The following is a 14,519-nucleotide window of genomic DNA, read 5'->3' on the forward strand; positions in this document are numbered from 1 at the left end:
TATGTGAAAAAATGGGACCGGAACATATCGGCGTAAAAAGCTGGCAAACATAAAATTGAAGAACGTAAAAATGAGATTTTACTTTCACAGTTATTATTAAATATATTTAACCCATTATCATTTTTTGTGGATCCGTTCAAATAAAAGTTCAATGCTTTAATCTTTTTTTTTATAGATGGAAGCCATGAGAAAAAAATATGAATGGATTGCAACAGAGAGGGAGTATTTTGGCGAACCAGGGGGGTTATACGATTTCAAAGAGAGAGAGCCTAAAGCAGCCGGACAAAGGATGGTTCAGTTAGAACAGAAAAAGGATAAATTGTCCAGGAATGTCAATGCTAGAGCTCATTCTCTACTCGGCAAAGAAGAAGAACAAGTGAGTCTTGTTTTAATTCATTGAAAAATTGTTTTGAATCAAAATTATTTTTCAGATGGCATGGCACCTGAAGCATTACAACATGGAAACTGCGTAAACAGTATACATACTCCCTTTATTAGATATAAGGCACAGCATTGAAACTCCGAGTGTTGCATATCTGAATCATTTATATTTATCACATAAAAAGAAGATGCTTTCACGAGCTGATCACGTGCATGGTAGCCATACATGCTAATAATTTTACCGCAAGCATCTAAAAATAGTCCATTTATAAAACAAACCATATTTATTGAAAATTAATATGTAACTATTTTTGATTTTATTTGTCATTGGTACATCACCCAATGACGTATATTTAAATAGACACGTTACAAATGCAAAGAAAATAGATTTTATATTTGTAGGCAATTTTCTTCCGTGCCTTCTGGCGTGATGCTGTGCAGAAATATGCCATCGCGTGCGTTGAAAAAATTGAAAAATTGCACTGCAACTGCCAAAAACAAAATAAATATTATGCCGTTTCATTCGTAATACAATTCAATTTATGAAATCAGTGGATAATCAGTTATTTTTACTGAGGAAGTTCAGTTCTACGAGAAATTGGATATAAAATAGGTTTTCTTAAGCGTGGTAAAAATTAAAGCCTTAAATTGTAAGGCAATGTTTCTTGAAAATAGTAAAAAAATGTTTTCTTAAGCGTGGTAAAAATTAAAGCCTTGAATTGTATGGCAATGTTTTTTGAAAATAATAAAAAAATATTTTAACAAAAACAAATTACTTTGAACGACGTCACTAGTTCATATGAATCAACAAATGACAAGAGAGTTGTGGAAGATTTCCGGTTTACGTACGGTAAGTCAACACACCAATCGGCAGAACTGACCGTGAAGAAGCGGAAGAGAACTTGAGAAAAATCTTCAAATATTCATACTACTGATAATGCAATATATAAAAAAAATATTTTGACTTAGTTTAATAGTCTATTAATATATTTTTTTTTAATTTTAAGAACCACTGAACTTCCTCATTACATTTTTCAACATTTTAACAGTTGCGGCTAGGGTCATATTTATAATAACGAGTTACATAAAAATAAAATACATAAATAAACTAAGGAAATATGTAAATCATCTTCTTACAAGAATCATGTGTATCGTAATTTGATGTGTTTTTTTTTTTTTTTTAATTTACTGAGGCACCTCAATATTTGTTTTATCTCAGAAAGCTAGTATAGGAGTGATGTTCCTACTTATTATGCCTTTTTATGTTTAGGATAAAATACTTATGTACATCCGCACATATATATTAATTGAAAAACACCAATATAATAAATTTATTTATAAATATACTTATGCCTTTCATTTTCAGTATTCAGAGGTGATGAAGAAAAAGAAAATAGTGGAAAATGACAGAGCTAAGCTTGTTCAAGTGATGAGTGAGTTGGATGAGAAAAAGAAAAAGGCCCTTGTGAATGCGTGTCAACAGGTCAACAAAGACTTTGGTTCCATCTTTAGCTCCTTGTTATACGGCGCTCAGGCCAAGCTTATGCCTCCCGAGGGCCAAACTGTATTGGATGGGTTAGAGGTAAAAAAAAAATTCAAAAATTATTTCTTCATGTTAAAATCAGACTGGCGTAGACACTCTTTTATTGCTTCCATTTGTATTTTATTGAAATAAACGCACTTAGTGCCTTTTGCATATTAGTTACAAATCTAATAATATACATACATGTAAGTAAAATTATAAGAAAGTGTAGTATTTAAAACAAATTAAAACAGTTATTTACAAATTAATAAGCCTGAAAAGCTAAACAGTATAAAAATTATAATATTATCAGTTATAAAAATATTGAAAAATTAAGAAACCAATACATATTAATAAAAAAATTGAAACAATTTTGAATAATACCAAACAACATTTAAAAATATATATATATTATTATTTAAAACCACTACTTAGGTAAATAGTATAGATACATATATATTTTTAATATTCAATTTTCAATGGATTGTAGTAGTGTTCTTAGTTTTATTTTTTTTTATAAATTAAAAATGTTTTATGCAATGGAAAAATGAATAAATATATAAAAACACCCCTGAACCACAACCCGGCTTATTTTCTATTGCTTTTGTTATTTGTTTTTCAACAATTACAGGTAAAAGTGGGTTTCAATGGAATTTGGAAGGAGGGCTTAGGAGAGCTGTCGGGTGGGCAGCGTTCACTTGTAGCTCTATCTCTCATCCTGGCCATGTTGCTGTTCCGGCCTGCTCCCCTATATATCCTGGATGAAGTGGATGCCGCTCTGGACCTCAGCCATACGCAGAATATTGGGGCTATGCTTTCCAAACACTTCAAGCACTCCCAGGTAATCAAATTCACTATTATTTCATTAAGTAATAAAAAATAAATTATAAATTCCATGTTTTCTTCCCAAAGAGGTTCTCCATCGCCATTGAAATATTGGTTAATCTCTGTTAATTTTTCTCATTGAATTAACCCATTGCGACAGAATAACAATTCTAGCTTGATCCAAATGCATAAACTACGAGTCACATTCGTAGCAACTTTATTAATTTGTAAAAAAACTTTTTTTTATTTCGTCCTCATTTTAGAGTGTTACGTATGAACGTAGTTATGCGGAAATCAGCTAGCCATGGAAAAGTGAAACTAAAAAGAATGTCATAAAAAGAGTTAATAATCAAATCTACACAATAGTAGGAATGTTTTTTACTTTGACAAATGATAAATAATGCACATAAGATATGCATTTTACAGAAAACAGCCAGCCCTAGTAAAACTCTGATTTATGTATTCTTTTTTTACATTTTTTTTTTGCACCACAACAGGCCAGGAGGCCTAATTACAGTGGTAAATTATATCACAGAGCACCCAGGCTTGAGAAAAATCCTTTTTTTTTTTTTCTCGCCGGGAATCGAACCCGGAACCTTCCGTGCGTGAGTCAAGCGTCTTGACCACTACACCACGGAGGCCGCCATTATGTATTAATTTTTAAAAAATACTTATATTAGGGTACTTAATTGTAAAGAATCACTTAGCTAATTTGTTAAACTAACTTTAAAAATAATTTAATTATGTATTATATATTTTTTTTAAATATATATATTTTTTTTTGCACCACAACAGGCCAGGAGGCCCAATTACAGTGGTGAATTACATTACAGAACAACCAGGCTTGAGAAAAATCACATTTTTAATTTTTGTGTTCTCACCGGGAATCGAACCCGGAACCTTCCGTGCGTGAGTCAAGCGTCTTGCCCACTACACCACGGAGGCCGCCGAAATTATAAAAAAATATTAAAAGAACAATGGAAATTTTTTAATATCTGGCTGACCACACAACCTAAAATATGTATTTTGCAGAAAACAGACAGATCTAATATTGAACTCATTCAAACTTTGAATGTATGAGGTGGCATTCCGCATTAAAACATGTTTTTTATTACTGGTATTTTTTAATTAATGAATTTATAAAATTAAAATACTTATTTATTTATCCACTTTAATTTATTAAGGAGAACTACATTTCTGGAAGCATTAATCTTCCCATCAGCATCTATACTGTAAGGTTTTTCTAGTACTGTGGGTATTTTCTGCCAATTGAGAAATGCCGTTTTCGTGATCAACACTATTTTCAGAAGGTGATTATTATTGATATTAATACTGTCGGCCTCGCGGTGTAGTGGTCAGCGCATTTGCCTACCATGCAAGAGGTCTCGGGTTCGATTCCCGATATGGTTGATATGAAATATTTATTTAAAAGGGTATTTTCACACTAGAATATTTCATAGTCCCTAGATTGGTACCTGAAGCGAAGACCGATCATCTTACTTTCATGAAACAAAAAACGGTCAAGATACGCTGCGATTGGTGTACCAATTCAGTGCCCTTTGCACCATTAGGTGCGGAAAGGGAATGATGAAGATGATGATTATTACAGTTTTTTGTATCAAAGCGGCCTGGCTGTTTTTAACATAACATAGAATCGACCTTACTGCTCCCGATAACACCATTATTTTCATTTAATTTTTTTCAAAATTGTGGACTGTATAACTACTTTCTGCATAACTACGTTTAAATGTAAATAATTTTGTTTAATTTTTATTTATTTATATTGTTCTATACTTAAAAAAATAGGATAGGTTTTGTTTATCTATCTTGTCATATTATAAATTAGTTTTCTTTCCTCCTTTTAATAGACAAAATATAAATACTTATCTCGCTAAGTTTTTAAAGTTAAAAAAAAAGGCATAGAATAATCAAATTGTATTTCATCATTTTTCTTTTTTTTTTCAGTTCATAATAGTATCACTAAAGGATGGTATGTTCAACAACGCAAATGTTCTTTTCCGTACTAAGTTTGTTGATGGTATGTCTACTGTACAAAGGTCAGTTCAAACAAGAAAATAGATTGTAACATGTACATGTAATATTTGATGTAAAATATTTTTATCTTCTACATTAAGGAAATTGTACATTTAGTATATTTGAGAATTTATGACATGTCTATTTTTAATACCAATTAATAAATGTTTATTTTCTATAAATAACTGTATTTCTATTCATACTGCTCTTACTATAAATATGTCCAACAAATGTATAACCATTTATTAAATGTTTACCCTTTCATTTTGCACTTTAAATGTGAGAATGGGGAAGTTTGGTGCTATAGGAAATTATATACATAAAAAATATTTGTAGGATGAAATTTCTTGAAAATATATGAAAAAATTAATTTAATAAAAATAATGTACTTTGAATCACGTCACTAGTTTATATGAATCAACCAATGATAAGGTGTTTTGATAGATTTCCGGTTTATGGGTAGCTGACCCACCAATCAGGACAACTCACCAAAGAGAACTAGTGACGTCACACGCAGAGTAATTTCAAAATTACAATATTTAAAAAAATCATGGTGCTCATAATACGACATTTTTTTATATTTTTACATACAGTAAAACCTCGTTTTTACGTTTCTCGATTTTACGTTTTCCCGCTTTCTACACTGAAATGTTCAGGACCCATTTTTCTTCATACATTCTCATACAAATATTCCCCCGAATTAACATTTTTTACATTTTTCATAACCCCGGTTTCACGCTTAAAAAAATTCGGAATTCATTTGATGTGTCAAAAAATCCTACATTATGTTGTAATAATGATGCCGCGGCCCACGCGCCACCGCGTGTGCCACGCGAATGAAGAATAAAAACAGGTAAACAACTAATAAACAATAAACTATTGTCTTAACTTAAATTCAAAGCAGTTCCAGTGTAATTGATCTTTTTGTTTAAGTGTCTTTCTTTAGGATTAGTCATAGTTTTCGTTTGAACAAAAACGTCATATTGACTTGTACAAATCATGACACGCAGTTGACAAACGTTTAGAAACAATAAAGTTTTAACATCATTAAATTGCGATGTTTAAAACATAACAATAGAAATATTTAAAGTTATAAATAATATGGTTTAAAAAGCCGCGAACTATATGACAGATGTTTTTAGTGATGCCATAGAAAAAAAAGTGATACCGTGTAAATAAAATTTCCTAACATTTAGGGGAAAAATTATTTTATGTTATTTTATGCAAATTCAAAATTCTATTTTCGTTTTTTTTTTTATTTACACATAAAATAATTTTAACATGCTGTTTTTAAATCAAATAAAAAACGGATTACATAATATTGTTTGAAAAAATATAAGAATATTTTTAGTTCATTGAAAATAGGTTTAAAAAATATTGTCAATTTCCACTTATCACCGTTTTTACAATTTTTCTGGAAGTATAAGACACGTACACTATAGTGTAGCAAATCAATTTTGTTTTTATGTAATTCTTATTTTTTCCATACATCTTTCATTTCCTCACTTTCGCGTTTTCCTCAGTTTTACACTTTTTTTCTTGCTCACATGTGTTCATATGAGTGGGTCCTATGAGAAAAAAAGTGTCCGCTGATTGGATCCTATGAGATAAAAGTGTCCTCGGAAGTGTTAATTTATACCAAGGTGCCATTAGAAAAAAACAATGCTCAAATAATTTCTTCTCTTGTGTACAGATTCAATAGGGTGTCTAAATATTTTTTTGAAGCTGTAGTTTTCAATTCACTCGAAACCCAAGTAATTTAAATCCCATAACTAAAAAAAATCTTAAATAAATACACAGGTTTCTTACTTAAACACTTTTATTTCATAATAATTTCAGGAAAGAAGATTGAATGTCATATTATTTAAAATGGCTTGACATTGTGATCCCATTCCAACACATCTCCGCTCATATTCTTTAATGTTTAACATTCCAATATCACAGTATTCATAAACTACAGCAGAAGTTTCCATTATAAATTTATTTGCATCGGGTATTTTAATCAAAAATATATTATCACTTTTTAAAGTCATCTGTTTATCTTAAACACACATTTTTACGATGACAATAAATTATTAAAATGATATTAATATAAATCTAGCATTAGGTTATTTCATCAGAGTCTTTGTCTATCTGGCTATGATTTTCTTTTGCACATTTTGTGTCCTGCCAAAGTCCGATAGATTAAGAAAAACTTCATAATACAATTCCATGTATCAGGAACTATTAACTACATAGTTATTTATTCAATCAGAAAACCTGGCAATTGATCTTCAGAAAGCAGAGGCCATAAATATAGGTTTTTCCATTCAAATTAAATCCGTTACAAATCAAATGTAATTTTTTATATTTATGGTCAAAGCATTAACTTTGTGTTCAAACTATTTAATTAATGTCAGTTAAATTAACTAATTTAATTTTAAATTTAAGAGTTAGTAAAGTTAGTATTTAATTACTCACCGACTTTTTATGTCTACTGGTTTCGAAACGGGTACGTCTATATTTACTAACATTAAGTAATATTTTTTATTTCAAGTGAAATCTTTGGCTGTTGGATAAAATGTTTCAGAATATAATTCATCAATAGGACGGTCGGTACAAAGAGCTGGTAAGCATTTTTTGAACCAACAGATCGATTTTTACCAGCATTTTTAGGACCAGGGGTCTGTTTTTATTGGTCATCAAATATTCATGAAAATGTACAGGAAATTACCTGCAAAAGCTGCTAAAGAAGCGTTATAAATTTCATATGTACGCTGTAAACATGAGAACAATAAAATAAATCAGGAACAAATATAAAAAAGCGATTGGCTCAAATAAAAAAAAAAGGTTTATATCAAATTTTATAGTTCATATCTAAAATCTATGAGAAAAAACCACATTCAAAACGCATTTTTTCCTGTATAAAATATGTCCTAAAGTTCATTAAACATTCAAACAAATAGTGCTGTTAAAAACAAGGTTTTCTTCATTTTTCAAGCTCTATATTTATGTGTCGGCCTCGTGGTGTATCAGGTTCGATTCCCTACATGATTGATTTGCATTGAGAATATTTCATAGTCCCTGGACGTACTTGAAGCGTAAGACTGAAAGATGTAATCATGTAACAGAAATTATTAAGATACGCTGCGGTTTGTGTACCTATGCAGTTCTCTATGCACCATTAGGTGCGGAACGGAGTGATGATGATAATGATAATATTTATGTGTATATTTGCTCCTCGAATTGAAAAAAAAACACAAAATTTTTTAAAGATTCAATTTGATTTGAAATACAAAAATATTCAATTTGTTGGAAAAACTTTGTATCGGATTTTAAAATATTAAGTACCTAAAATTAAATTAAATATGCATTTAACATTGAATGTCTTAAATTTTAAAAAGAAAATCACATTTGGCACTATTAATATTAGGTCATTTATAGAGATTTATCTAAAAGCTAATACCTATCTCTGAGATAATTTGCAATCCAACACAAACTACCTTTTCTGACAGTAATGGATTGACTAAGGTTTTAAATATACATACAAACATATATGATTCATAATACATATGACTTGACTTATAAAAATCAGTTATATATTCATCTTTTAAACATTTTTTAGCAATTATTTTGTCGTGATCACAGAACAATGACAGACGTGTGAAAAATCGAAAATTGACTTTCTTTTGTATTTGATCTAAAAATATTTGTATAAAGGCTTAATATTCCAGGTTTGAAAAAAGTTTAATATACATAACTAACCCAAGTATCAAATGATATACTTTTGTATTGGGTGTTAACATAAGTTGTGTCCATTTTTTTCCAAATGAAGAGAACAAGAGGATACAAGAAAAAAAATCACAACAAATTAGTCGATAATGCATTCTTCATTATTTTACAACAAATTAGTCAATAATTCATAGCATCTTCACCTGCTTTACTGCGCAAATATCGCGAGCAGCTTTGGCAGCTTTATTCCTCGATTTAATGAGAACAGAAGGTGTTGAAAATGCTTACTTTCGTCTATTTGACATTTCATTTTTAAGGCTTGCAATCAAATAAAATACTAAATGTAACTCAAAAGCGAACGCAATATCTATTTAAGCAGAAAAAATGTTACAAATGGCGTATAACCTTTACCATTTTGTTTTACTTTTGGTTCTCATTTTTAAATTTGGAAAAAAAATAGAAGCAAATTATGTCGACACCTTATACTTGCATATCAAGATGTGACAAATAAACAGCTCTCATATAAAAGAAAATCACATGCATCGTTGTTCTATGATCATGACGATTTACCTACAAATATTATACTTAAAATTTAAATTAAACAACCTAGATTCTACTTTACACGATATTTATATTAAATTCCATCACATCCTTTTGTTTAACATTAAAAATATATATTTATTTTGTAGTAATAAAAATATTGCACTACGCTTTCCGTGAACATTTAAATACTAATCTTAAATAAACTACTTTTAATATGTACATGAAGGACAATATCAATTACATAATTAATATTATAACAGAATAAAACATTCTAGTCCTTAAAATATCCTGCATAAATAAAAACCCACATTAGCATCTCTAAATAATTTGTTTTAAAATGTTTTTTCTTCTAAAATGTGAATGATGGAGCTATATTCGAATATGAAGACCCTTTCGATTATATACATGTTTGTGACACACCTACATATCTTTACAATGAGCGATATGTTAATAATATCAATTATTAATTCGTATGTAATTATCTCTGTCATCATTTTTTGTTTACAAGGTGAAAATATTTTTTTTTAAAAACAGTATGTCGTCAAAAGGTATAATTTTCATGTTTAAATGTTATTTTTTACTATGTTTTTAATTTTCTATTTAAAATTGTGAGTCGAATATAAAAACACAAGCATTTAGAGATTAACCTAACCGCTACGGAGTAAAAAGATTATAGTATAGCTTGCAAATAAAATACAAATGCCTAAATTATATTCCATATTTTTATTTACGTAATGCTGTACTGTGCATTTATAAAAAAAAAATAGTGAAATGTTAATGAGTCTTGTCTTGAAAGGCTGCTTGGCTATTTTAGAAATGTAAAAAGCTATAGGAGTGATAATTTTATAGAAATCAATATCTCAAGAAAAATGGATACATTTTCAACCTTTCTGAGGCTGAAGGTAAAAAATATTCCACAAGTTCCTGAGGAGGGTACCAGGAATACTCGAGATAAAATGCTAGAAATATGACTAAATACTCGAGATAAAATGCTAGAAATATGACTAATGATTATCAAGGTAGTGTTTTTAAAACTGTTTCATAATATTCTGAATTTTCTGGAAATTTCATACTTTTTTTTATAAAATACTGTTGTGAGAGGATGCTTTATGGCATCACGCTGCACTCTCTGCCACATTTTGAACAATACTGATCTAAAGTATCATGTAAAATGTAGAGCACGAAATCTAATTTGTTGTGGTTATGGCTGGAAATTTGCGCCCAAATAGCAAAAAGTACACACAGATCCTAACTGACTGATATATCAAAGATTATTAAACTGTAAAGCGATGAATTGTAATATTACATTTATTTATAAAACGGCGCTATAAAACGGGACCCCTCCAGCTAAGGGTAGGTAACCCCGACAGAAAATTCCACCAAAGAAGGCAACGGGAAACCACTTCGGTCAATAATTCCCAGGATATCACTATGAAGAGAAACCAAACAATGGCCCTGAGTCCCGGGCGGTCCTTAAATGGACCAGGGGTGCGAAGAATCTCCCGGCTCGATATAGAACTGTGGAGGAGCTGTTTCGCACTGCTCAGGATAGGGAAGCTTTCTCCCAAGTGATTGTCAACGTCGGGGGGACCCAACATGACACGTGAAGAAGAAGATGCACGGAGGGAAAGCAAAGACAAATGTGAATTATTATTGAAAGAATTCAGCAGAAAAATATTTTGATAATTTTGATACATTCTTAACATTATGGGATACGATTATGCAAAAAATGAAACCAAAATGATAATTAATAAAAAGTTATAAATAAAATATGCTGCCTGGGGACCCTAGATACCCTCCTTAGGCCCAGAAGGGTTAAAAACGTATTATGTATTTATTATCCCATTTAAAAATCTCCGAGGGTTGAATCCAGTATTGTCTACAAAAACTAACTAACTAACCATCACGCCATTTCCCCAGAGGGGTAGGCAGAGAGGATAGAACGCCACACCACTCTGTCCTGGCACACTTCCTTTGCTTCCTTCTCATTCATACATCTTCTCATGCACGCACGTCGATTATTCCGACTTTTCACATGACCACTTTCAAGAATTTGTTGTACTTGATCATGCCATGTCTTTCTCGGCCTTCCTCGACTTCTACAACCAGACACATTCGCATCATAAATCTTTTTAGCCGTTCTTTCATCATTCATTCGCTCCACATGACCGAACCATCGCAAAAGACCTTTCTTAATTTTGTCGATAATGCTTAACTCAGCCTTGCATTCTGCTCTAATTTCGACATTAGGGCACCTATCATACATTGTTTTTCCGCACATTCGCCTGAGGGATCGCATTTCAACAGCATTCAGTCTACTTTCGTCCCTTTTTTTCCAACTCCATGCTTCGCTTCCATACATTAGGGTTGGTACCAGAACTCCATTATGAACTGCTAATTTAGCCTCTTGCGATAGACACTTATTTGCTACGACAGACTTTAAGGCACCATTAACTCTGTTACCGGCACTAACCCTCCTTTCAATATCATTGTCCATATTTCCATCTCTAGTAAACATACTACCCAGATATACAAATTCTTCGACCTGTTTCAAACTATCTCCATTTACTACAATCTTACATTCAGTCATAGTTACATTTCTTTCAAAGACCATGACGTTCGACTTTTGCACATTCATTAGCAAATCACTCTCCTTGCACACTTCGTAAACCTTTGTAACCATGGATTGCAGTTCCTCTTCGCTGTCAGCTAGGAGGACTGCGTCATCGGCGTACAGAAGGCAACTGACAGTAAGATTACTCATTTTCGCTCCCACATCCATACTTTTCAATTCTCTCATACATTTATCCATGTATATGTTGAATAACCACGGTGACATTACACATCCCTGTTTGACTCCTTTAGGGATGTCAAACCAGGAAGTTAATGACCCATTTACCCTTACACACGCTACACTATCTTTGTACAAGGAAGCAATAGCGCGGACAAGGTTGTCACTCACTCCATACTCCGATAGAACCATCCATAATTTTTTCCTATCAACTCGATCAAATGCTTTTTGCAAATCAACAAAAGCGCAAAAAAGCTTCTGGTTTTTCGCCAAAAACTTTTCTGTCATATTGCGTAATGCAAATATTTGATCCATACATCCTCTACCATTCATAAATCCACTCTGTACATCCCATACTTTCTCCTTGGTCACGTTTCTTACTCTTTCTATCAGTATTCTTCCATACATTTTGCCGACAGCGCTCAGAAGACTGATAGCTCTGTAATTCCCACACTCCACCTTAGAACCCTTTCCCTTGTATAACGGCATAACAACTGCCCTCCTCCAATCAGGTGGAGTCCTTTCCTCCTTGAGACACAAGTTAAAAAGTTTATGTAGCCATGTGAGAATTAATTTGCCACCCGACTTAATAAACTCTGCTGCAATACAGTCATACCCTTGCGCTTTACCATTCCGCATACATTTGACAACGCTGATAATTTCTTTCATACTAATCTGACTTAACTCATCATTTGCGTTCAGACACACCTCGGATAATGTCGATACATCGGCACCGCCCGAGTTACCAGTGTGCGATTCATAAACTTCCTCAAAGTATTCCTTCCATCTCTCTTTTATTCCACTCTCACTAGTCACCATTTTTCCATCCTTATCTTTAACAACTGTCATGCCTCCGCTTTCACTGCTACTCCTGGAGTTTTTCACAGCTTTCCAGAAAACTTTAATGTTTTCATGGAAATTGTGTGTCATTTTCATTCCTTCTTCATCCTTCAATTTTTTCTTCCGTTCACATACACCCTGCTTAACCTTTTTCTTACTTTCACCATACACGCGTTTAGCCGATTCATATTCAATTGTATTATTTTTTACAGCAAGCAAATTTATCCACGCATCCTTCTTTTCTTTAACGAGTTTTTTGACTTCGTCGTCTCACCACGCATCACCTTTCTTTCTCCCTAGCGTTGTCACACCGCACACTTCTTTCGCCGCCTCGCACATACTTATTTTCAAACACTCCCACATATCGTTTATACCCATACATTCTACATCTTTTTCGTTCAGTCTGTGACTCACAGATCTTTCAAAATTATCTTTTATGTCAGCATTTTGCAGTTTTTCAACTTTGACTCTAGAAGGAGCCTGAACTTTGTTTGTTTGGGACCGCCATCCCTTAAACAGAATCACCCTTGAGACCACTAAAAAATGGTCTGATTCCATCTCGGCCCCTCTGTACACACGTGTGTCGACAGTTACAGGCTTCAATCTAGAGTCAATGATGACATAATCGATAATCGACCTTTCATTTCCTCTCTCCCATGTGTATTGGTGGATTCCTTTATGTTCGAAAAATGTATTTGATACAAAAAGGTTCCATTCCAGGCATACCTCTAGCAGTCTTTTCCCATTGTCATTCACTCTTGCATCCCCAAACATACCTAGAGCTGACTCCAGCCCATCTCTCCTTGTTCCCACCCAACCATTAAGATCTCCAGCCAAAACTATCCTTTCGCTATCTTTTTTCCCATTCATCACATTCATTAGACTCGTCCAAAACTCGTCCTTCTCAGATTCGCAGTCGGAGTTGACAGGAGCGTATCCTATGATAACAAGCAATCTTGTCAGTCCGACCTTAAATCTGACAAACATGAGTCTCTCACTTACAAATTCATATTCATTCATGCCCTCTATCATTCTTGGCGATAGAAACGCAGCAACACCCCGGCAAGCTCTGTCCGTCTCAGGGAGACCGGACCAGAGAACCAGAGTATCACCGTGCTCCATCGAACCACTCCCTTTCTTCCAAGTCTCAGAGACACACAATAAATCTATACATTTATTCTTCATTATATCACACAGTTCATTCATCTTATCAGTCATACGTCCTCTTACATTCCAAGTGGCAATTCTACATTCCTGAGAATTCCTCCTCTTTGCGCCCCCCCGAGAGAAGCGACCTGATGGGTTGCGAGCCTCATCACAAAAACTAAGATATCAAAATGTGCCGCCTGCCTCTGAACGCAAGCATTTTTCAATGATTATTATAAATATTTTGAAACCCATTAATGAATCCAGTTTTCAATTCATAATAATTTTAAAATGTATTTAAACAATGTATGTTTACCGACAGAAAATTGACTGCATTTATGTATCTACAAGACTCCAATTTTACACTGTGAATATGTTCCTCACAATACTATGTAAAAAGAAGCCTTGCATAAAAAGTATACTAAAACAAAGAATAATGGGATAGGTTTCCTTTGGGATCTTCAATTCGGGATATTAGTTGTTCACTTCAAACCCATCTACAATGGGTTTTTAACAAAATTCACAAATCACAAAAAACTTTTCAAAGTAGAATCTTAAATTAAATTCTTCATTATTTAAACAAAATATATGATGCTTGCATTAATATTCCAGAAAATGGCAAAAGTTAAAATATTGGCGTTCAACACAAATTATTGAGACAAATCAAAAGTATTATATTTTCCCCGTAAAGTACATGCAAACATACATTTTTGATTATAGAAAGGT

General features: G+C 32.5%; 2 protein-coding genes across 2 annotated transcripts in view; one reads left to right on the forward strand and one right to left on the reverse strand.

Moving 5' to 3' along the window:
• The window catches only part of SMC2 (structural maintenance of chromosomes 2), a 28,504-nt gene extending 23,560 nt beyond the window's left edge, over positions 1-4,944 (forward strand). The window contains exons 15-18 of the mRNA XM_088243030.1: positions 176-376; positions 1,748-1,963; positions 2,535-2,744; positions 4,694-4,944. Coding sequence (XP_088099156.1) covers positions 176-376; positions 1,748-1,963; positions 2,535-2,744; positions 4,694-4,807 — 741 coding nt within the window. The 3' untranslated portion in view covers positions 4,808-4,944. The remainder of the gene's footprint in view (positions 1-175; positions 377-1,747; positions 1,964-2,534; positions 2,745-4,693) is intronic.
• Positions 4,945-13,873: 8,929 nt separating this feature from the next.
• Positions 13,874-14,519, reverse strand: part of LOC148283897 (atrial natriuretic peptide receptor 1) — a 123,802-nt gene continuing 123,156 nt past the window's right edge. Inside the window, exon 21 of the mRNA XM_088243033.1 lies at positions 13,874-13,942. Coding sequence (XP_088099159.1) covers positions 13,874-13,942 — 69 coding nt within the window. The remainder of the gene's footprint in view (positions 13,943-14,519) is intronic.

The sequence above is a fragment of the Micrasema longulum genome, unplaced genomic scaffold (genome assembly GCF_059751315.1).
Source record: "Micrasema longulum isolate JH-2025_06_02 unplaced genomic scaffold, ASM5975131v1 h1tg000180l, whole genome shotgun sequence".
NCBI classification, from domain to species: Eukaryota; Metazoa; Arthropoda; class Insecta; order Trichoptera; family Brachycentridae; genus Micrasema; species Micrasema longulum.